The sequence below is a fragment of the Drosophila persimilis genome, unplaced genomic scaffold (assembly GCF_003286085.1).
Source record: "Drosophila persimilis strain 14011-0111.01,24,50 unplaced genomic scaffold, DperRS2 tig00000191-arrow-pilon, whole genome shotgun sequence".
Lineage (NCBI taxonomy): Eukaryota > Metazoa > Arthropoda > Insecta > Diptera > Drosophilidae > Drosophila > Drosophila persimilis.
In genome coordinates this window covers 1,611,961-1,635,707 of record NW_020825298.1, presented here as the reverse complement: position 1 = coordinate 1,635,707, position 23,747 = coordinate 1,611,961, and the positions used below count along the sequence as shown (strand labels likewise).

Here is a 23,747-nt window from a genome sequence, read left to right as displayed (position 1 = left end):
GGAGGCTAATCGGCCACGTTTGAGTTGCTTTTTGGCTCGCCAGGTGCAAAGTGCATCCATCAACCATCCCACGGCTTAAAGCTTGGGCAACAAACTTTCGCCCACTAACAAAGTTACGAGAAGAAATAAAATGTTAATAAAGCCATAAAAAACGTTGTAAATAACCATAAACACTTACATCACAGCAACCTGTTGCATGTCTCTGTCTCTCTGCTGCAGTGGCACACTTTTTCAACAGCAAAAATTATAATAGCACCAAGAAAAATCACGAAAAGAAGGCTGATGGAAAGTCGAAGCCTTTGCTACTCTTGGAGAGCAATTTTTCCTTTACTTTCAAAGCTCTGCTATGATTAGGTGTTAGCCAGAAAAATGAAATGGAAGAGTGCTTTATGTCCCACAGAATCAGGTATAGAGATATGGATTATCTTGTACCGTTCTCCTTTGCTTTGCAAACGTCTTGTCACAATCATAATACTCCCTTTAAGAGCATACAAACCGAAGCAAAGTTGCATTTAATTAATCACAAAATGAGCTTCGAGTTTTGAGCTTTTGCTTGCGTTGTTTATGAATGAATGAGTGCTCCCGAGTGAGTGAGTGAATGAGTGTGTAAGTGACTTATGAATAAGCCCACATAGCTGGCTGGCTGGCTGGATGGCTGCCGCTGGTTGCCCTTGGTCCGGCTGCAACTTTTGTCATCCTCCTCGAAGCCCGAGCAAACAACATAAATTATCGGGCCTTTGCTGCCGCTTCTGGGGCTACCTTCTCGGTTGAACCATATAAAAATATGACTTATTAATAAAAACAGACAACTTTGGGCAGGTCCGGGCCCCGGCCACAACAACAGCAACTTAATAAAGCCACAACTAGCGGAGCAGCGGACCGGCGGACCAGCGGATGGCAATGTGGCGCCTCGTTGCTGAGGCAACAATGGGGGCAGTCCCTAGACCAACTCCAAGTCCCAGTCGAATCGCCTGGCCCATCATAAATACTGATGTTTTGTTGATTTTTCATTAAATGTGTTAAATATGCCAAGTGTAGACGACGCGTGTGGGTTTTTCTCTCAGTCTGTGCCCCTCCTGTGGCCGACCAGGCATAAGAGTTGCATGAAATTAGCCGCACTTGTTGCTTGCCTCTGTGGCAGCTGTTGCAGTTTGCTTGATTTGGATGTGAATGCACTCTCAAGCAGAGGGTAACACTGATGTGTCTTGAAGTTTGCCAGGATCTCACTTTTATAGCGATAGATTGAATCAAATGAAGGATGAGAAGCAGCTAAATTACTATATTCTTCGAAAATTCCTTTTGGATATTGGTGCAATTCCCAAGCTCGCAAACGTATTTCACGCCCCTTAACCCATTGCAGCCATAAAATTTTATTTCGACATTAAACAATCCCCACAATTTTCTGAGATGTTCTCCAAATAAACTGTACTTGGCTTTCAAAGAAGAAAATTGGTAATGAAAACATTTGTTAGTGCCTATCGACTATCGGTTAGGCAAAAGTTAACAGTTAGGCAATTACGGCAGGTTTTTATGTTTGTTTAAATAAAAGTTTAACCGCACTTTGCGTTTTGGCTCTCTCTCGTCTGTTGGCCAAAACGAATACGCCCGCAATTGTTGCCTCTGCAAAAACCGCTCTACCAGGGGGTCCTCATGCCTCATCCTTTTCTTGGGTTTCTTTTCGTGGTTCCATTGGCATTCCCAAGCTTGCATTTTTAATTATTCTTGTTAATTTTTTTGGTTTTTTTTTAGCTCCATTTTTGGTATGTGGCACACGTTTTGCCTTAATGTTGCTTCATACTTCATTTGCTGCATGAAATAATTGCGGGGCGTAGAATTTAATGTGCAAAACGGGGCGGGGCGTTCTCAAAAACGAAAAAAAAGGGTTACCGTAAGATGGGAGATATTCTGGGGCTGGTGCTGGTGCTACTCCTGCTGCCTGTCCCATTACATGCGGAAATTACTTCATTGCAATAAAGATTGGCGTGTCGATAGGGCCAGGAACCCTTTAAATGGGGCACTCTACGGCGATCTGATATAGTCCAGGCCCCCCACCGCAAGGTCAGTCATCGGGTTCGTTGCCTAAGTCTTTCGTTTTCGGTGGGGAAAACTCTTAAATACCAAAGTTTAAGCTGGCTAATTAGCATAAGACCAGCAAGCAGGCCAGCCATGCAAATCGAATGAGTCAATGGCTATACACCCTATATATAGGGTTGCACTCCCACACGATCCAAGCAGTTCCGTGCCGCGCCACAGCGAAAGTTCACAAAACTCTTGTGGAAACAAAATGTTTAAAAAACATTAAGAAAGAGGCAGACACACGCCCACAATTAGTCAGTGTATAGTGTGCGTATATAAATATATAAATATGCATGTGTGTTGGTGTGGGTGTGGGTGTGGGTGTGGTGGGCGTGTAATGTGCGCCTGACACCAAAACGGTTAAATGTGGAAATACAAGAAATTCAACTGAATATCAAGCGCAAAAATTACGTCAATCAAAAGTCAAAGCAAGCTGAAAACCTGGTAGCCAACAAGCAACAAAATATCAAAAGCTAGCCACAAATCGTATAGGTTTTTTTATATTTGTGCAAAGGCGTCTCGGGTATAACAAAAAATAAAAAAGAGGAAAAAAATTATTGCCTGGTCTGCTGCCGACGAGCGGTCCAGGCCAAAAATGGACCAGCAGAGCGGGCCGAGAGCGTCTGGGCCGAGTGTGGGCAGCAAAGTTGCCTAACAGCCAATACACACACACACACACACAAACACTGGGAAAGAAAACACTCTCTCACACAAGACACACACACAGGCGCAGTTTAAGCCAAGTTTGAAGTCGCGACGAAGATCGGCTGTGGCTTTAAGCTCTTTCACATTTCAGTTCGTTTTCAGCGCGCGTGCGGTGCGGTTCTCTCTACCAACGGGTCTCCTACGAAGTGTGTGTACAGTGTGTACCGAGTGTACCAGTCTGTGTGTTTGCACAGAGACAGTGTTACCTGTGTGTTGGCGGATACCCAGCTGCAGCCGCTTCAGCCGCTTCAGCCGCTTCAGCCGCTGCTGCCCCTGCCTGAGCGCATAATCTAAGCAACAAATATTTATTGAATTTGAAATTGCAGTGAAAGTTTGCGTCAGGCGTCTGTTAATTGTTTCAATTTTACCCTGTGAAAATTCCAAATACCAAAAAACCAAGCGCGCGCAAACCAATCAAAAGTGTTCCAAGAAGAGCGTGAAGAGCGTGAAATATCGTTAGATCCCGATCCCAGCAATAAGAAATATATCCAGTGTGTGTGCCTGTATCTGTGTGTTTCTTTTGACGGCAAATCGCTTTTGGCAGCTGCTGCGGCAGCAAAAGCCAAGCCAAAAGAAGAAAAAAGCCAACGCTTTTTGCTGGCGTCGATCTTCGTTTGGCAGCTGTTGGCAGTATGAACTGATTTTGGCCGCCAGTTGATGAATAAAATGGTGAGCCCGACTTTTTTGAATACTTCTAAGTGCAAATTTTAAGTGGTATATAAAACATTTTTAATATCATTCAAATTCGAGGCAGAGAGGAGAGATTGAGATGCTAGTTAGTCGGGGATAAGTGCGAATAAAATTTAATGCATTTTGAGAGAATACAAATTAAATTCAACAAATGCAAAAAATGATATATTTGAAGACTTAAATTAAATATTTCCTGTACTTGTAACATTTGATGCATTGCAATTTTAAAGCAAACAAGTAAAGAAAAGTTTTTGTTAATTTATTAATTACACAATAAAAAACCCATAACTAATATTCGAAAAAAACCCACATAAAACAAGTTAATAGGTGTAAAGACCTTTTACAAGAAATCGAGTGAGTCTCCGCCAACTCAATGCAAAGTAGACACAAGATTCCCACACCATTTTCCAGCTGAAAAAGACCTGAGATCACTGACACAAATAACGCTGGCATACAAAAATTTACATGACAAATTTCCGTTTTTTCCACCCCAGTGCAGTGATAAAACAAAAACAAAACAACAAGTGGAAACAACAAAAAGAAACGTTCACTTTCATTTGTGCAAAATCCCAAGCCAAAGTCATTGTGGGATTTGATGAGTCGAGAGTTTGGAGAAGATGAATACGCAGATGGAAACGGGCCCGAAGACGCCTTGTCACTGGGATTTTTGGTCATGAGCTCTCCACTAATGCTGTTTATTTTCTCTGCATCTCATTTGTGGAAGACGAAACCCAAACACAAATAGAAAATATGACAAATAATTGCTTCAAATGCTGGCTTGACACACTTTTGCCCGAATGTCCAAAGAAAGAGTTTGTCAAGGCACAACAAGTGTCCCAGAAGGTGACCAAAAATGAAGCTGGGCCCTAAAGCTGAGGTCAGAAAAAACCTAGGGTACTAGCGAGGTATTATAATTATGATTTCAGTCCATACAGCCATCTGTCTGAAACTTCAGCTTCAATATGTATCTATTCCTATCTTTCGAGAAGCAAGTCTTTGAGAGAACAAGTTTTTTTCTCTCTGAAGATAATCTTACCACTCTGAAGAAGCTTTACTTTAATCTGTTTCCATACGAATTATTAAATATAGATCTATATTTTTAAGGGTATCCAATGCTTCGAAGCCAGTTTTTTTGTTGTGTTTCTTGTACGAGATTGTCTAGATTTTTGGGGGATTTGTTTGACTCTTGAGAGTGATTTTTGTGGCCAAGGCAAACGCACGTTTGGCATGCGAAAATTTGTCGAAATCTTTGCCCACAGCTTTTGCCAAAAATTGCTCACGGCTTATTGATGGTGCCGATGCCAGTAGGAGAGCTCTGGCTGTGTCTTGTGTTGGTTTATTTCTTTTTTTTTTTTGGTCAGAAAAAGGCGACTACTGCAGCTCTCATTTGTCAGTCAGTCGGCGCCAGTTTTGGTTGGAGCCAAAGCCACGAGTGGCTGCCAGTCATTTGAAAGCCATTGTCTTTGGTCTGGTCGTAGGTAGTACTTTGGTTGGAGTTCGTGGCTCATCTTTGGGGGATCGCACTGACTGACTGACTCGCTAACTGATTTTTCAAACCGCCTGACTGACTGACTGACTGCCTGACTACTTTTGTTTTCTTCAAGCTGGTAGTGCCGATGCGTTTGTTAGCTGTTTGCTGTGCGGCAAAAGGTGCAAAACTTTCACTTTACGTGTATGTCTGATTGTTTTGCGTGCGATCTGCCGCGGCGTCTGGGAGAAATTACAATAATAATGCCTATAAATTATGAGCCAAAGCGCTTGACTCACTCGCTGCGTGGGCGAAAGAAATTGCCACAATTAAATGAGCCAAGGGACCCAAAAAACCCAGTGAATGCTTCGCTGGCGACTCCCCTTCCAAACCCCAGAAGAGCCCCGGCATAAGGCGACACATCTTTCACATTTTGCAGAGATCTCTATCAGAGGGAGAGATTTTAATTGCAAGATCGAAAGACTTGAAAAAGAAACTTGTTTCAGTCTACAGCACTCTTGGTACACTTATCGAGACTTTTCGCGATTTATTGCAGTAGGAAACAAAGACTTGGCCAACAAGCGGCATTGGTCGATGAAACCTTTATTGAATGCAAATAAAACTGAAGTTTTATAGCCAAGTGAAACTCGTGGGAAAGAGATTTGGCTACTTTCAACCGGGTTGAAGATTGATACAAGCGATTTTGTGTAATTCGTAAGTCATGTTGCGAGGCTTCTCTCTCCATTCCATCAGAGCCATTACGATCTACGATGACCCAAGCGTTTGCCGAGACAGTGACTCATTTGGCTGCTCTGATCCCCAACTAGTTTCTGCATCCCACACAGTCTCTTGAACCGCAACTTTGGATCGATTGGAGCTGCCACTCAAGGTCTTTTCCCAGCCAGAGCATCAGAGCAGCCAAAGCATCGGAGCAGCCAATATCCAAAGCCACAAAATTCTAATTAATTTTCGCACAAAAGGCATTTCGCATTGATCTCTTCTGTCTGCCGCATAGCCAAAAAGAGTCAAACTGTGTGGGCACCGAACCAGATGAGCAAATCACTTGAAGACGAAACCCAAAGCCAAAACCAAATCTAAAGCAAAAGCTAAGGCCTAAGTCAGTGCCAACCTGTGCCTGTTGTCTGTCTTCGAAGCGTCTAACATCATTAGTCTGCGGAGGCTTTTGGTGGCTTTGTGGGCGATGCGATGCTATGCGATGCGATGCGTGGGCTCCAACCATGACACAATCGCTCAGCGTGCCACGGCACCGACCATGTGGTCCTCCTTTGACTTGCACTTGTTATGCGTTTTCCAGCCTACTTTCACCAGAACTCGGTTTCGTTTTCATTGCCATATACGCGGATACTTCTTTGGGATGACCCAAAAACAGAAAAATGGAGACCATCGAAACATCTCTGCCAAAAAAGCAGCAGCACAGAAACCGAAACGAAGTCAGCAAAAGATCAACACAAAAGCGAAAGTAAAACGGCGACCAGTTTTTTCGCTGTGTAGGGCTGCTGCAGCCACAAAAGACCTGAATTGGGATTCGGCTTCGGATTCGGAGTAACTCAAAATGATGTCATGCTGCGGGTCCGTGGCAAAGGAATTGCCAAAAAAAAAAACAGCAGACATCAAGCGGCTCTTTGGTTTTAGTGGACCCCAAATTTTGGCCTCTACGAGTATCTGTATCAATAAAATGGCTTCGTCTCATGCAGAGACGGGGCAGCATGCAACCAAATGCAAAAGTAACCAGACGACTTTGGCCCAGCCCAGTTACGAGTGAGTTCCGATTCAGATTCAGTTCAACATTCGAGTGCCGCCACCAACACTCTGTCGCACAGATGTCGCTGTTGCCGTCGCTGTTGCTGTAGTTGTTGCCGTGGTTTATGCCGCACAAGACCCTGATCTCGCTGCATATAACTAGCTGTAATGCCGTTTATTTATTTCATTTAAAAAATCCCTGTCAACGGCACAGCCTCCATCTCGAGTTAAGCCTTTAAATTTATGACTCATATTAGTTGCAGTCGCCGTCGAGTCGCAGACTCTGGCGCTGCCGCTGCCGCTGCCGCTGCCGCTGCCACTGCCGCCACCAACAACGTTGGTGCCGCGGAACAACCAACACGGAAACTTTTTAAACTGCAATTTGCAACAATTTTCGTAGCAACTGTAAAGCGGACTTAGCCAAAATAAGAAAAACAAAAAAACAGACACAGAAGGTAATGTTGCTGGGGCACAGCGAAGATTGGTTGCACTTACAAAAAGATACACAAAAAAGTAGCTAAATGGAATACAGTTTCAATCTATAACACAGTTCTATTTGTTCGGAAAATTAATTAACAAACAGCACAAACGTATAAACTTCTCGGTTTCGAGCATATTTTTTCTGACCCAAACCTTTGATTCTATATGTACGAATAATCGGAATAATCAACACAAAAAGGAGGGATTAAAATCCACTTCAAACTTCCGTGGAAAGTGTCTTTCCTATTTGAAAAAACATATGCAAAAACGACTGCTAAAAATGTTCTAAAATCTTACAAAATTGTTAGAGATAGTCCCTACTCTTCTTCATCCCTCTTGCAACATCCCATACATCGCATAAGAAAATAATCCCCCGAATATCTTAAGGCTTGATTCTAAAATGTTGCTTCCATAGCCCCTCGCTCTAGAGATCTCTGGTAAAACTTCTGGGAAATACCAAAAATTCTTTAATTCCTGTAAAAAAAAAAGAGTATCCAGAACACCAACATCTCTTCCTGAAGAGCAACGACAGCTACTAGCCGCAGCCAGATCTCCGCCTGTTGTGCGGCCAATTAACGGAATGTCTGCTCCGATATCGCTACCGTAATTTAACTTTCAAATGCAGAGCAACAACTACTACTGCGGGCACTCGTACAACAATGTGCCAGACGAAAACCCGTTGTAGACATGCATATTGTATATCCCATATCCCCATATCAGGGCACCTTAAGCTGCAGTCGGAGTAGGAGTTGGACCTGGAGCAGGGGCTGGCGCTGGCGCTGAAGCTGGAGCTGGAGCCTAGGTCTTTTGTTTGCGCCCTGTCAATGCACAATCGGGCTGGCTAATAACTTCATTTAAATTAATCTTGCCACAGCAGAGAGCATGGGGAGCCTGCTGCACGTACAGCCACAATTTAAAATTCAATCACCAAGCGTTTGAAGCTGCCACCGCAGGCGAGCACATAACCATAAACATTTCCCCTGTCTCCAGACCAGCGGTGGAGAGTTCGGTGCGGAGTTCAGCTTGGAGTTCGCCTTGACTTCAGAGAGCACTGACGCATCCTGTCATTGTCGTAGTGCCAGCTCATATCCTGTGGATGCGCGGATGCGTGCCACTACTCGTAAATTGCTAAAACCGCACATGCTAATCAACATGGGCAACCGCATTTATTAAATTACATTTGCGTGGCCTAATCGAATTGGCAACCAGCAACCGGCAACCGGTGGCCGGTGCCCAGTGGCCAGTGGCCAGACACCCCTCAGGCCTCAGCCAGCCACCGCAGTAAGTGATATAGTCAACAGTAGCCATAGAAGTACGAGACGTTGTCGGACTAGGCGCTTCTGTTAATTAAGCTCGACAGTCACTTCTGGTTTCCTCAAAATGGAAGGAACTATCGCCTGAATGGCGCCTGAAAAAAGTATTAGCAAGAAGCATTCAAGAAGCGTGGAGAATATTATGACAATTCAAGACGACTAGAAACCTAGAAGATTCAGCAAAACTTTTAACCAAATTCTGGCCAAGAAATTCTTGTTTTAGCACTGCATGATCTTTGGTCATTGCCTTTCGGGTTTTCCGCCCCAAGTATTCCCAAAAAGCCTCCTCAATTTCATCAGCTCCGGTTCTAGCTAGTTTGTCGGTTATGGACAGGGACAGGCCATGAGTCAACGCCGCGAAGGTCGACAGCTGCCGCCATCTCACAGCTTTGGCGACACCTCGGAACATATTTGGCTTGGATGGTGCGTGGGCTTTACAACTCTGTTGGCTTGATTAAAATGTACGAGCAGTGTGGCCAACGCCAATTGGCTTATTACCCGCAAGCCGGGGCTAAGACCGAGACCAACAACAAGCCCGCTTTGCATATATGTATGAGAAAGAGAGAAAAAGTGAGATTCTAACAAGCGACTTGGTAACAAACATCGACAGCCAGAGCCACATCGCCATCGACATCCAAGATTGAGTCGGGTGTGTGTTGCAGAGGCGTTGTGGTGACCGTGGGCGGGGACATGGGAGGCCTTCGAGCCACTCTCAGTCCCACACACAGCACAGCACAAAGAGCTTTTTGTGTAATTAAAAGCTGAGCGGTTTTTCCACTCAAATGGTGCGCTGATTGATATTCACGGCTAATTGCCAAAGGCTTGGCTCTGACTCCGACACTGACTCTGACTCTGACTCTGGGCTGGACTCGGAACGAGAAGAAGAACCTTCTCATGGCACTTCCCCTAATAGTCACTTACACCAAATGTCAAGTTCAAGTGACGGCCCTTGTAGTCGAAATGTGTAAAAACAATGTACAATGAGGCATTTGATTGATGTGCCTCTTCGTCAGAGATCATGGTGATGATGATGGAGATGATGCCGGTGCGTCAGCAAGAAATCCACAAGCTCTTCAAGTCCCATCATCAACTAAATGCTGTTGTAGTTCTTTGACTTCTTGGCTGTACGAGTACGATGGTGGAAAAGGTGTGGATTAGAACAGTGGAACTTCTGTGACATTCCCTGTCTTCCGTCCGTTTAAAGAACTGCAAAAGCCGCTAATCCTTCCCAAGTCCCAAGAAAGCGCTCTGTTCTGTGGAGGAGAAAAGGCATTAAGACAGTGACAAATACTTTGAGAAGCTAAATCTTGTACCCTTTTCCCTGTTAGACTTTTCCCGAAAATGTTCTCCGGCAAGTTCGTTGCCACAGTCTTTCGTTTGAGGTTCCACTTCTGTGGAAAAGAATCTCTCCCTCCATTTCGTTTTGAGCTTTTCCAGAAGAGTGAGTGCCGCAAGTTCGTTGCCAGAGTCTTTCGCTTTGCCACAAACTGCAAACTGCAACTGCAACTGCAACTGCAACTGCAACTGCAGCTAATTGGTGAGCAAAACAGCGAACAAGAGCAATAATGTACCGCAGACAACAAATAACAACGTGTAATGAACGCAGCTTACAGTTTTTTCTCTTATTCTTTTCCTTCTGGGTTATTCCCACTGCCGTAGTACCCGCCGTAGTACAACATGAATGAAAAGTAAAGTAAATTGGCCTCAAGTCGTCGACGTCGTCGTCGTCGCTGTTGTCGGGTTCGGGACATGAACATCAAGGTGGTCGCAGCCGCTGTCGAGTTCAGACAAAAACTGAAAATAAAGGAATACTTATACACACACATATATATATATATATATACATATATATATGTATAAATGTACAGACAATAAATTGTTAAATAGCCACAGACCCCCCCGCAACCTCAATCCCGTTCACCATCCAGAGAGACAGGGAGAGACAGGGGAGACCGAGAGGCCGTGCCTGGGCATGGCTTAACAATTTATGCCATTTTAAAGCGAGAAATGAAACACGCCCCAAGTGCATTACAATAAATTATAGAAATATGAGCGAGCATAGCAAAAAACTGAAAAACGAAACTGAAACTCAAAACAGGGAAACCGGGACTGACTCTTCCACTGCCCCTCCATGCGGCTCACTGACGCATTTGTTTTCTCCATCTCCATCTCCGTCTCTATTATAAAGCAATTAATGCCCCGGCTCGCTCCATTTTGATTATTTTAATAATTCATAAAAGTAGAAAAGCGAAATAAGCGCATAATTAGGACACCCGGGTGGGCCGGAGGAGGAGTAGCCAGGCAGCCAGGATATCCAGCAACCGCCAGCATTGGCACGACTTTGGACAGGGCTCATTAAAAATGGCCCGCTAAAAATAGCAGCAAACATTTGTGTTCTGTTCTGTTCTGTTCTGTTCGGTTCGGTTCTGTTCCTGGGGAGTTGTCCTGCACTATCCTCACATATTTTCATATTAATTATCGTGGCCACTCTCTGGCCACTTGTACAGCTGTCCGACTGCAACAGAATGTATGTGCAACCTGCAAGCAAGTCCGCCGCAGCCACCACTCTGGACTCCACTCCACTCCACTCCACTCAACTCCAATCCACTTAGCTCCACACTCGAGCTCGAGTCCCCACTCCTCTCTAAGTATTCTCTTGGGGCCACAGATGCAAAGCACAGCCCCCGATGCCGATATGGTGGACAGCGACAATTCGCGATGCGAGATGCCCCTGTACAGATTTCGCCGATTGTCCGCCATTGACTTTTAGCGATAATTAACACCTAGGTACTAAACCAAATTGCAACTGCTGCCAGATGCGACACAAAACCCAAGCACACACACAAAAAAAGGCAACTAAAACTAAAAAAGGAGACCCGCATTCTCTAGTACAACAGAGAAAAACTCGTACTCGTACTCGTACTCCCGAAGCCGAACCCGTAGCCGAACTTCATATCGATGGTTTTTATGGCTGGCTTCTTACATTTATTTTATTGCTGGCAAACTGGAACTTTGCTTATTGATTTGCATTTTTACAAGACTTCTTGTTCGCGGCACTGTTGTCGCTTTTTGTGTCTAGATTTAGTTATTTTTGTATATTTAAATTGCATGTATAGTAGTTGTAGTTTCAAGGTCCACTCGAGTCCAGTCTGGTACTTGCCACTGCCACTGCAACTGCCACTGCCACCGAATCGGGAGTAAGAGTACTTGTATGATAATTTAAGCAGGAATGCTGTGCCGAGGATTAGCCAGAAATATCGCCTTGGTGATGTTCTTGGCAAGTCATAAATTAAAGGAGACTAAATAAATCAAGATAAGCCTCGAAAAGACTTCAGGAAAATCGCTGAGATGATTTATGTTTCATGCATTTCAAACTTTGTTAGCTCTTAGCTCTTTGAGAAGTGATGATTTTCTACGGACATTATGGAGAAGATCCCCGTACAGAAGGGCTTCTATTTATGGGAACAACATCCCTCCAAGTCGTGTAGAAATTTGATCTTTACTCTAGCGATGTTTCAGGATCGGACTCTTTGATCTCTAATTGGTTTTCAGTGATGTGCTCTCTGTGGCCTTGTTCTCTCCCATCGATAGCTGTGCTGTTGTAAGCGATTAATTATCGTTCTCAACGATTATGTGTAGCACAAAAAAGCCCCACATTCCAGCCACAAAACCCCGGTCGCATGCCTAAATTTGGCCAAATTGGCAACACTGAATTGCAGCTACCGACCAGGCCTAGCTGGCCATTTACAATTACCATCACCATCAGCCATCACCCAACAAAGTCCATCCTCCATCCAGCCGGGCATTCCGATTCCAGTCACATAATCATACTTTGCTGCTGCCCACATCACCGCCTGACTCATGCTGGGGGCCCTTGTGGCACGGCTCTGTGGCGTGGCCCTTCTGGTCAAGAGCACCGACCAAATTGTATTACGTTAAATTCAATCAATGCATCAAATCCACGCACGCCCCTGCGCTGGCTGTCTGTCCGTCTGCTCATCGTTCATCGCCCACGCGTTCCATGACAAAAAAAATAAGAGAAAGAAAAGAAGTCGACGATCGATTCGGCATCGACTTTGGGCCTGGAATTGCCAATGGACATGGCTCTTGAGTTGGCTTGAGTTGCAGGAACTTGCAGGCGAATCATAAAATTATGCAGAGCACATACCCCACTCACATATGCGTATAGACCGCACCACAGACACACACACACACACACACAGATACGTACTGGCACATGGAGCTATTATACAATAGGCAATTGCATAAAACTCTTTTTACGATGCGTGGTTGTCGTCTTTGTCAGTGGTAAGCCCAAAGAAACCATCAACATCATCATGACGATGGCGGCGGCGACGGCGACGCCGGGTCCGGGCCGGGCACGTACGCAATGCCAGCGGCAACTAATGCCCAAGTCTGTATATCGTCTGTAGTTGTTGCTGGTGTTGTTTATTGAAGTGCGGGACTACGCGTTATGTTTTCCTCTTTGTACCCTTGAAGAGGGTACCATGACTTTGAAGAGGTGTTTGGCGATGTTTGCTGCGACCATGTTCATCTTTCGAAATCTAAAATTGCTACAAAATATACCACAATCGTATGAATATTGCATAGATCTTGCTCCTCAAGGGTATCTGTGTCTTCGGCTCTCAGTACCCATCCATTCTGCCGCCTTTTGTTGCCAGTGTGGCGACTGCGCACCGCTCTGGAGCGCATTCGCAATTTACAACACAAATAAACCTGGGCCACAAAAAGGAGAAAGAAGCAGACCAAGTGGCAAGAGAAGAGGGCAGGCACAACGCCAGCGACGGTTTACTTCCGCCGGATAAAATACGTAAAACTCATATATATTAGAATCGCAAGAGCCTGAACTTTGAGTGGAACCTGCTATGCAAACCAGACACGCACTACAGTCAACAGTCTTCAGTCTTCAGCCTAAAGTCTTCAGGGGGAACGAATATTAACGAGAGACAGAGACAAGTCGGGAGTTTTGGAGTGTCTGATACTCGTTTTGGGTTCTTGACTCCACCACAAATATACGTATCTGTGTATTTCCGTTAGCTACTGCCCTTTTGTGATTGATCGTTTTGTAGCGGGTCCCAAGCGCTTAATCATAATTAGTGGCCCCGTCTTCAAGGGTGGGACTGGATAGGTGTCCGTGTCCCAAGTCAAGTGCGTGCGGAGCACTTAGGCAAATCAGCGAAGCGTCCAAAAGGTCACCAAATGCTGGCCCAGACAGACACTTGTAATTAGAGCCGAGTCTACGACTGGGAGTGGAACTTCCCTCGGCCTGCATTGAATTAAATCGACTGCAATTTACCTTTCTAATGGCCAGTTCCATTTATGGGCGAGCTTGGAGCTCGCAGCTCGGACTGTACTCGAAGATCGTGTGTGTCCATTTATGGTTCGAGTCTGCAGGCCGGAATGCAGTGCCTCCTACTCCACCTCCTGCTCCTTGGCCAGACTCTGGTATCTTTCACTCGGCGTCAGCGTAGGCGAAAATTGTGCAGTTTGGAAAGCCAGGCCGTCGAAAGGCGCCACCGGCTCTCGTCGAATTGGAGGTCAGGTCCCGCACATGTGGGCATTGGGGAGGCGGCTACACTCCAAGAAAGTGTGTCAGCTTTGGCATTGAAGAGAAGTAATAGGTTTACAGATTGTTTTCGATTAGAGCAGGCAATGCCTTAGATGGGACTCGGACATTATACAGCACTGGTTAGACAACAAAAGGTTAAGCTGTAGATGGAACTGAACGTTCCGAAGCTTACATTTGTATTTATAAGATTTTCTTCGTTATTTCTACTTTAATTTAATTTTATAGCAGCTGTCAAGTAATCAGTGTGGTCTTACACAACACTGGCTCGCACAGCCTTACGCAAAGCTGTTAAAGCTCCTTCGCTTAAAGCTGAGAACTCATTCGAAAGTGATGATTATCTCAGAGCTGGCAATGCCTTACTGAAGTCCAAGACTTTATTCAACAACTGTACATTCCAGATGAGGTTTCTCTAAAAACTGGAAGCTTCCTTTCAGTGTAATTTCATTTTGTTTTGGTTTACTTCTTCTTTTAGAGGTTATGCCCTTGGCATATTTAACAAAAATCCATATAGTATTTCTCTTCTCCCAGAGTGCGATCACAATTTACGACTCTCTGGACATTTACGAGTCGCAGCTTAGACACATTGTGCCGCACATTGAAGCCACAGTCCAGGGACAGCCTTTTCAATTAAAAACTTGAACAAAAAAAAAACTTGAAATAAATTGCGACCGCAGCGGTGTAAATAAATATTGACATTTATGTTTAGCAAGATGTAGGGCCCCCGGAGGATCATCGGCTGGGCATGGTATCCGCAGAAAATGGGCTCTGGGCAATAATGTTGCACGGGATAACCACACAGACACAGACACAGGCACAGATCGTAGTTTAAGCCATGACACACTATAAAAAGCCTAATTAACACCTTCCCTTTTTCTCTCTCTCTCTCTCTTATTTGCAGGTAAGCAAAGATACGAAGTCATCATTGAAAATGCATTAAAGGCTGCACCCAGCCCAGGGTACCGCCAGGGTTGCCATCACTTCGGTAGGTTGCTGCAAGAAAAAAATCGAAGCTAATTTCTGGGTTAAGTACTGGGTAAAAAATCACAGCGTCATGGTCAGCAATGAAAGCGAAATTTCGCTGTACGGACCGACCCCGCGACCATTCCCATTGCCATTCCAGAAACAAAAACGAAAATCGAAAGAAACCTGAGCCCAAACCCCAAACCCCAAGCCCCGAAACCCGAATCGGAGAGAGAGGAAGAAAAACATGCGTCGCCTGCAGTCAACATTCTTTTTAACAAGTTGCCCGCTGGGGCTATGGGGGCCAGAGACCGGGAGGATGGGCCAGAGCCCAGAGAGACCAGAAAAGGGCCCGAAGCTGGAGCTGGAGCTGGATCTGAAGCTGGAGCTGGACCCGGTCAGATACCGGGGAGAGGCAGTCAAAGTCAAGTTAAATACGCCCGCCGTGCGTCGGGGCTGAGGCTTTTTGGCATGTCCGCTCGGTCTGGGGGCCAGGCCAAGAAATATCAGAAGATCAAAGGCATTTTAACAGCCAGCGCGTCCACCGCGCGTCCAACGCAAACAATCAACACGGCCAAAAGAGGCAGAGCATAGGCTCTGGCTAGGGGTAGGGCACAGCACCAGAGCAGCAGAAGAGCAGCAGAAGAGCAGAGCATCACAGCACCACAGCACAGACATGTCCAACGTGCCGGCTTATGGCCTAAAACCTGTGCACTTAGTTGGAGGACACGTACAGGATAAATTAGCAAATATTTGTTGTTCAGTTTTGTTGGCTCTGTTGCTGTTCGGAAACACAGGGCAGGGACGAACTGGCACTGGCACTGGCACTGGCTCGACTCGAACTCGCAGTCGCACTCGCACTCGCAGTCGACTTGCATTGCATTGCGAATTTTATTTCTTATTTAAGCAAAAATTGCATTTAAATTGTTGCCGCTCGTGCAGCTACTTTGCCAAAAGGTTAAGCATTTAACCTTGACATTTTCATCCGCCCAGCGAAGCGCGACCATCGATGGCCATTTCTCTTTGGCTCGAATTCGGCAGCGGCTCGCAGCAAGAATAGAGTCTTTCCAGTGGCACGGCATCGATAATGTCTCAATTATGTCATGGCTATTGTCACAATCGCGCGCACCATCGCGCTCCGCCATCGCACTTCTCCCTAACTCGGTTACGCTTACGGTACACCAAGTGCCATCTCTTAACAAATCGAATACATATCGCTGGTGGATCTCATTGGGTGCATAAACAAAACAGGGGCCAACACACCATAAACCAGAGGAGACCCCAGGCAGCAGCCAGCAGGGCAGCACGGCAGCAGGCCCGCTGCCCAGCCAGAGAGACAATACATCAGGCAGGGGCCAGTGCCAGTGCCAATGCCAGTGCCAGTGCGTAGTGGCTGCTACTACAAATAAGTCGCTATAGTCGTCTCCCAGGTTCCCCCATTGTGTTGCTTGTTTACGCCATCCCCATCCCCATCCCCAACCCCATCCTCATCGTTGAGACTATCCTATAAAGAGATTTAGTAGCTCGAACATGGTGCCAGCCTCCTGCTCCGACTGGACGACTGGGGGACTGGAGGACTGTCCTTCTGCGCGTGCAATGCTCCCTCGCACTCGTCTGCTTTGCATGCTTAACCCCTAAGCTCGTGCGGCATATTAATCTTATCAAAAACTTGTCAACAGCCAGCAAAAGTCAATCGATCCCAGACAGCTCGGCCGCTCAGCTCTTCCCGCTGACAAGATATATGCATTGTTCCCCAGCATCCCTCAGTCCCTGTTGCGTGTTTCATCAAAGCTACTGATGCACAGGGATCTTGACAGCTTGGGGTTAAACACTTGAAGGTATATAATGGAAATGATGGGAACATTTTGCTCTTGAACTTTCGGGCGTTTCGCTACAAAGATTTCAAGTTTATGTTGTCCTGAGGACAGCTTCTGTTGGGTAAAGCTTTTCAGAAATAACTGCTTTGAAATGGCTCAAAGGGAATGAAGGGAACTCGTGCTGCTCCCTATCCTTCCTTCAACGAAACTTCCCCCGAATCATCTACCTAATACCCTCTACATCCAAACACTGACAAAATTCCAAAGAATCGCTCAAATTCAAGCGGACCCCCATTCCCTGGACCAGTAATGACTTCCTGCTTTAGGTAGTATCAGGAGCCACTCACCCATAAACCCAAATCCGATGGGAGCTCTAGCTGGGGCTGTGGCTGTGGCTGTCCCACAGCCAAATGATTAATGTGCCCGAGATGTGGGCTAAGATCCTGGCTCTGGTGGGGGCAAAATGAATGCGCCGAGAATTATGTATTTGGGTTAATGTTACACCAAAGCCGTTTGCATTGCTTTAATTTTGTTTTAACACAAAAATTGGCCAGCACCAGTATTTATTTTATGTGCGCAATGCAACTGCCACAAAGCGCTCTTCGACTCGACTTGGACTGCAATTTCCTTCCGTCGACGGATTGCGCATCTTGATCGCTGCCGTTGGAGCTGTTGGAGCTGGGTTCTCAGGCCGTGGCCAGAAACTGGTATGCCCAAGCCAAGCCGAAGCCGAGTCCAAAGCCGATGCCGATGCCGATGCCTATGCCGATGCCGATGCTGCTGTTGGCTATTTCAAAATCTAACTGTTAACTGGAAAAGTTGAACGTACTTGCAGCATGCAACATGCAACGGCTGCACCCACGGCACAGCAGCAACACCAACAGCAACAGCAATAGCCAGCCAGCAACTGAAACGAGTTGAAAGCCGTTTTCCAGAAAGCTGTTTCCCTCGACCGGGACTGGGGACCGGGGAACGGCGAGCGGCGAGCGGCGAGCGGTGGGGGGCTCCGCAACAGCAGCACCACTTGAAAGTGGTTTTGTTGTCTAACTGCGTTAGTTTTGCTTTAAATTGTGCGCCTGAGCAACTTCAACGGACTGCATCGGCAACTCCTCCGAGGCGGCTTAATGGCTTTGGCGTTGGCTTTGGCTTTGGCTTTGGCTTCTTCATCGTCGTCTCCGTCGCCATCATCGTCGCCTCGGCTGGGTTCTCGTTCTCAGGCATGCTGAATGCTGGATGCTGGATAAATGTCATAGCGGCGGATGCGCTGAGCGCATTTATCATTAATCAAAGACCCATCCAGAGACTTCCAATACTCTGGGATCTGGGATGTCAATGCGGAAATAGTACTAGTGCCAAGCCATGCCATGCCATGCCATGCCAACATAGCGGGCTGCCAAACAGCTGTTACCCCGGTGGTCGATCATTTCCGGCGACCGGTCCGGTCCGGTCCGCTCCGCTCCGAGTTCCTTTATTTTGACATTGGGCCAGCAACGGCAATTACTTCGGGATGTTCTGTTGCGCCTCTCCGCCACTCCGCTGCTCTGATTTATGAGTTTTTAATGAGCGGCAACTTTACACGAATTGTTAACAAGTTGTAGGCTGGAGCTGGAGCTGCCGCTGGAGCTGGCAATATGGTGCGAGGCGACAGCCACTAAACCATGCGCATGCGCACTCGCACTCGCACTCGCACCTTGACATATTCGATTCGTGCGAATTGTCGGAGGCGACTCCCAGATATGAAGATGCACCAATGATACGGTCAATGGGTGTTGGAATGCATGGCACTACCCTAACATTGGGTCTAAACTCCATTGTCACTGAGGATGCCTTTGTCTGTGGTTTATGCTACCCCTCGAAGACATAGAATTTTCAATTAATATAAACTTTTGAATAGTTCAAATAATATTCTTCTTAGGGTATGTAACTGTCAAAAGAGCATCCCATTTTCCACTACAAAAACGTGGCACTCCCTTTGTTTCTGTTGTCTTTTGATTGATTATGCATTTTCATGCGAACTGGTTGCAGTTGCTGCAACAGTTGGGGGCATGCGGGTAGCTGAACATATGTATGCCTGGCTGCAGCCAATCTCCTCGCGGCCCGCAGCTTGTTGGAGACAGGCCGGCGGCGGCATTGTCTGCCAGGCGCGAATGCTCGTATGTCTGGGGCACTCATAAGCCTGGCTATGGACTCCGATACCGACTTCGACTCCGACTCCGAGTCCGAGTCCGAGTCGTTGTGGCTGTCAGTGACCTTCAGTGTGAGGCGGCAGAAAACCCGCAATTAGACAAAATGTTAAGACGCAGGATAAAGCGCGCAAGTTGCAAGTTACTGGCGCCGCTGCCAGCAAGATTTATGCGTCCAGCCAAAGGGAGCAGAAGCAAGGAGGACGCAACGCACCACACCCTCTGGTCCCTGTGACAGTTTGACATTGAAAAAGTATAATTAATTGATTAGCCCACCAGCAGGTGGGCGTGGCCCGGGCCTGGCCCCAGCCACAGCTTTAATCGATTAAGGAAAGATTTATGGTACGAAAATATTCAGCCGCACAAATAAATGGGGCGCCGCCTGCTATTTGGGAATCAATCAAAGGCCGATTGCACGTAACCCGACTTACAAAATGATGTACGAGAAAGGTATAGGTCAAGTGTTTCGCCAATGCCCGGTACCCTGGGTATCTTAAACGAAGCTTCGAAACAAGCTTCGGAAACACCTCTCTCTAGCTGTTACATACACCTTCCCGTACACAATAAACCCCTGACTACTGGGTGTACCCGCAACCAGTAGGAATACACAGTATTTAAATGTGAAAAACATTCCGAACTACTGTTAATCGAGTCATTGCATTCGATCATGCGCCTGACGCATCCGGTCGCATACTTTGGGCGTGGTGCCATTTTTCCAGCTATCAGCATTTATTTTTAATAAAGATATCATCATTAATTTTGACTTCCAATATGTTTGCCTGGGGTCTTTGTATACTCGTAGAACCGAATGTTTGCTCGGACGATCGAGCAGAAATGTGTCATTCGCTTCTTTGACTTTGATGAACTGGCCAGACAGGTTAATACCAGATGAGATCACCCCAGCGACGGCGACACAGCTATAGCAAACGTTGATGACGGCGACGATAGCGTTGGCAGCATTCAAGAGGTATAGCAGGCCAGGCCAGACCGAAGAGCCAGTTTCTGATCGAGAGAGAAAGAGAGATTAAGAAATCCAACGAATTTCGGCTACACAACAGCGGGGCTACGGCGACTTCAACTGATAGTAGAGCCTCGCTGGCGGCGACTGGCCTTCATTCAAAATTATTTGACATTGTACAAATATTTCGATAAGATCTACCATTCACATGCGTAGAGCCACAGATCGATCTACCATGAGAGCTGTTTTGTGTGCCGTTAGCTGAGGGCGGGGAATATGCTTAATAATAATAATGTCAATGCTTGAGCGCATAGAATGGGTTTTCAATGATCCAAATACTTTTGAAAGTACTCAAAATATCAATTTATTCAGCCAGTTATCGAATAGATCTTTCGAATGGTAGAATTATAGATGATATCATACATTTTCAATGATCTGAATATTCATAAAAAGAATACGAAACGTAAAACCACCTATTCATTCAGGTTTTATTTTTATAATATAATAATATGGAATATATCGATTTAGTAAAGATCAATACTTTTTAAAATATTAATCTTTTTGACGGAAGGAATTCATGTTCTCATGCTCCCAAAATCTGTATAAATACTAAAAGTATCCATTAGAATACATTTTAAAAGGGATCTTTATCCTAAACTTGAAAGTATCAATTAATTAGCCTGCATCCGCTTCTTAATCGAAGCTAATCGGCTATCGGTTGTAAAGCCACTTCTGCTGTCATTGACTGCTCTCAAGATAATAGAAACCCAGGCAATTACAATTAAAAGCGTGACAGTACACAGAAAGCTATTAAGAGCGCATATCAGATAAATGGCTCTTCGATTCGTTGGGACTGCTGATAATTTGGAAATTTGAAATACGTACCAGAGATTAGGCTCTTGGGCTGGGGCTGGGGCTGCCTCACTGCATTTGGTATTGGACTGGCTGGACGGCTTAGCAATTCGTGATTCCCAATCAGCAGGAGTCGGCAGCAAGCAGCAGAACAACAGCATTTGCTACATTTATCACGCACATATATCAGCTTGTCAGCCACAAGGCCCCTTAAAAGAAAAAGGGAACCCAACCCAACCCAATACCAGAGCCAGAGCTAGAGCCCGAGTCAATCGGAAAAAAAGAGGGGAAAGAACCAACCAAATTACGCTCATTTTGCGGCTACATAAATTTATCAGGCATCACAGAATATTCTCAACCACAATACTATAAACATAAAATCAACTCCTCTCTCTCTCTCTCTCTATGGATTGAGGAAACCAGAGGAAAGCCAGCTTTAATTAAGTGATCATGAACATGGTCAAACACAAATCGCCAAAGGCTTGGGAGACCTGGCAGAGCTGGTGGTACCCCTACCCGGACATGGAGATGGTACCCAGCCACAGCCACAGCCACAGCCAGAGCCAGAGCCACACAAACGTCCAAACAAGATTAGAGATGGCTCGGGCACTTCAAATGTCGTTAGAACAGAGCAAATCTATGGCCCAGCCAATTCTTTTTATGGCCAAGACCAGCAACAGACCAAACAAGACCGGGATCCCAGTCTCAGAACTGCAGAACTGCAGCATCCTGAGGATCCGCACAGCACAGCACAGCCACAGCCAAAGCCAATGCCAAAGCGCATGTAATTTAGCTCAGAGTGTGTATTTTATTTAAGCGTTTATTAGCTGATAAACCGAAATAGATAAATCGTAAGGGAAACTCAACTCCTCTGCCAACTTCTAAAAGAGGTCTGAGGTCTGGGGCTTTACTCGTCCTACCTTTGGCCCGTTGAAGGTTTTATTGGCAGCCAAAGGCTACATTTTTAACATGTACACCAGAGATAGATAATGGGCAAATACTTTTACACACTCCACTAAGAAAGTTGTTTCGTTTACGCCCCAAACTTTGGTCCAGGGCCCACTTCCTGTGCTGTTGTCTGCTGGGTTATATCATAATTACGAGCATACCATATAAAGATGCTATCTGTTTTTCCACACAAAATTATGACATTTTTCCCCGTTCCCCGTTCCCCGAACGGATAGACGCAATTTTTCAGTCATTCTATCCAATTAACAGTCGTCCCAGGCGACTGGACAGCCCAAACTCTAATGAAAATCAGTCGCCAGCCGATGTCGAGAAACTGAAAGTGGAAAATGGAATGCGTGAGAAAACTGCGTTGCCACAAACAATGAAAAAACATTTTCTGTTCGCTCGGTCGCCAAAAGGCTGAACAATTTTTATGCCGGTCCCGTTGTTGTATAAGTTTCCAGGGGAAGAGTAAAGGTACCCAAGTCAGAGCCGGGCCGGGGCCGGAGCCGTGTTTGCGCATAAATTTCAAGTGTCATTTACCTGTCCTCACATTTGTCTTTTGTCTTTCTTTGTCCACTGTTTCTGTTTCTGTTATTTTTTGGCACCTGTCCGAGATGACCAGGCCAATTTCTGGCCGCCTCTTCGTGCTCAAAATTTTCAAGTTAATTATTTGTATTTGTTTTGGGACTCAAGCTCAAGTCCCGCAAATCGCCTTAGCCTTAATTGTGTTTTTGTTTCATTTATTTAACGTGATTTTGATGGTTTTTAATGTACGATTTCTGTTTTGTTTCTTTCCGTTTCTTTGCAGCAAAAATGAAAATATTTTTGCCACTAGTCACGTGGATAGTGCTACTACTCTCGAGTGCAGTAAGTATTAACCGAATGTTTAACTACAATAATTAGCTTTAAGAAAGCGATTAGATCATCCGATAAAAACATCCAGCAGTTAGCGTATGGCTCATAATGAATTTATGGGTTCTGTTCTCAAGAAGCCATTCGAAAAGGTTCAAACAAAAGACAGGCTCACGCCCAAAGAGAAAGATATTGGTTAAATTTACGATCCGGCACCTCATTATGAAACAAATTCTTATACAAATATCTCAAATGGGGAAATGGAGACCCCGAACAGAACGACGAGAGAGAGAGAATGGATGGGACGGAGAGATGGTAGAGACCTTTGATGACCTAACGGTACCTGGTCGGTCCGGTCTCCTGTCATGCAAATGAGCCATAAAAAGAAATTACTGCCAAATGACTCGACTCCACGGCCGACCATAGGTAAAACATATTTATTAAAACTAACATCTGACTGTGAAATCAGAGAGGAAAATCTACTCGCAAGATGCTCTAAGATGCAAAGCAAATTTGGCAGCCAGAGACGAGAATTCCGGGGCAAAACCAGCAACCGACTACAGGTAAAGAGAGACTGTGTCTGTGTATATTAATGATAGGGCCAAGCGGAAGAGCAAAATCACTGGGCCGCCACTACGGTCAACGACTGGACGCAGCCAAAGCCGAGGCTGAGGCTGAGGCCGAGGCCGGGACTCCAATCGATAAAAGAAAGCCAAGAAAACGTAATGAATAAAAATAGCCGCATTAGCTGTAAAAACGCTTTGATAGTCATCGATTTATGCACTCCGAAGACGGGGAGCACGGCATGGGGAAGGAAGTTCGGGGCCTTGAGAAATTGGCCAAAAGAATGCTCTCTAAGCCGAAACGTAAGCCGAGAGAGAGTTCATTGACTTTATGCCCGTTTTGTGGTTTGTTATGCGACACGTCTGTCAATGGAGGGGCCCTCTCTTTTGGTTTTTGTTTGGTTTTATAGATTTGCTTTCTTTTGTGCGTTGGGATATGATTTATGGTTTGATCTCGTAGCCAACGGAGGCAGTCATAACTTACTTGATTAGATCTTTGTCCACTGGACCTAGAGGTGGGTATAATGA

At 45.6% G+C, this 23,747-nt stretch overlaps 1 protein-coding gene and 1 long non-coding RNA gene across 2 annotated transcripts in view; one reads left to right on the top strand and one right to left on the bottom strand.

The window, feature by feature from the left end:
* Positions 1–23,747, bottom strand: part of LOC113565790 — an 80,570-nt gene that overhangs the window by 55,824 nt on the left and 999 nt on the right. The window contains exon 2 of the long non-coding RNA XR_003408793.1: positions 23,704–23,728. This is a non-coding gene — a long non-coding RNA (uncharacterized LOC113565790). The remainder of the gene's footprint in view (positions 1–23,703; positions 23,729–23,747) is intronic.
* The window catches only part of LOC6604583, a 97,096-nt gene continuing 95,961 nt past the window's right edge, over positions 22,613–23,747 (top strand). Inside the window, exon 1 of the mRNA XM_026988946.1 lies at positions 22,613–22,671. Within this exon, the coding sequence (XP_026844747.1) occupies positions 22,618–22,671 (54 nt within the window). The 5' untranslated portion in view covers positions 22,613–22,617. The remainder of the gene's footprint in view (positions 22,672–23,747) is intronic.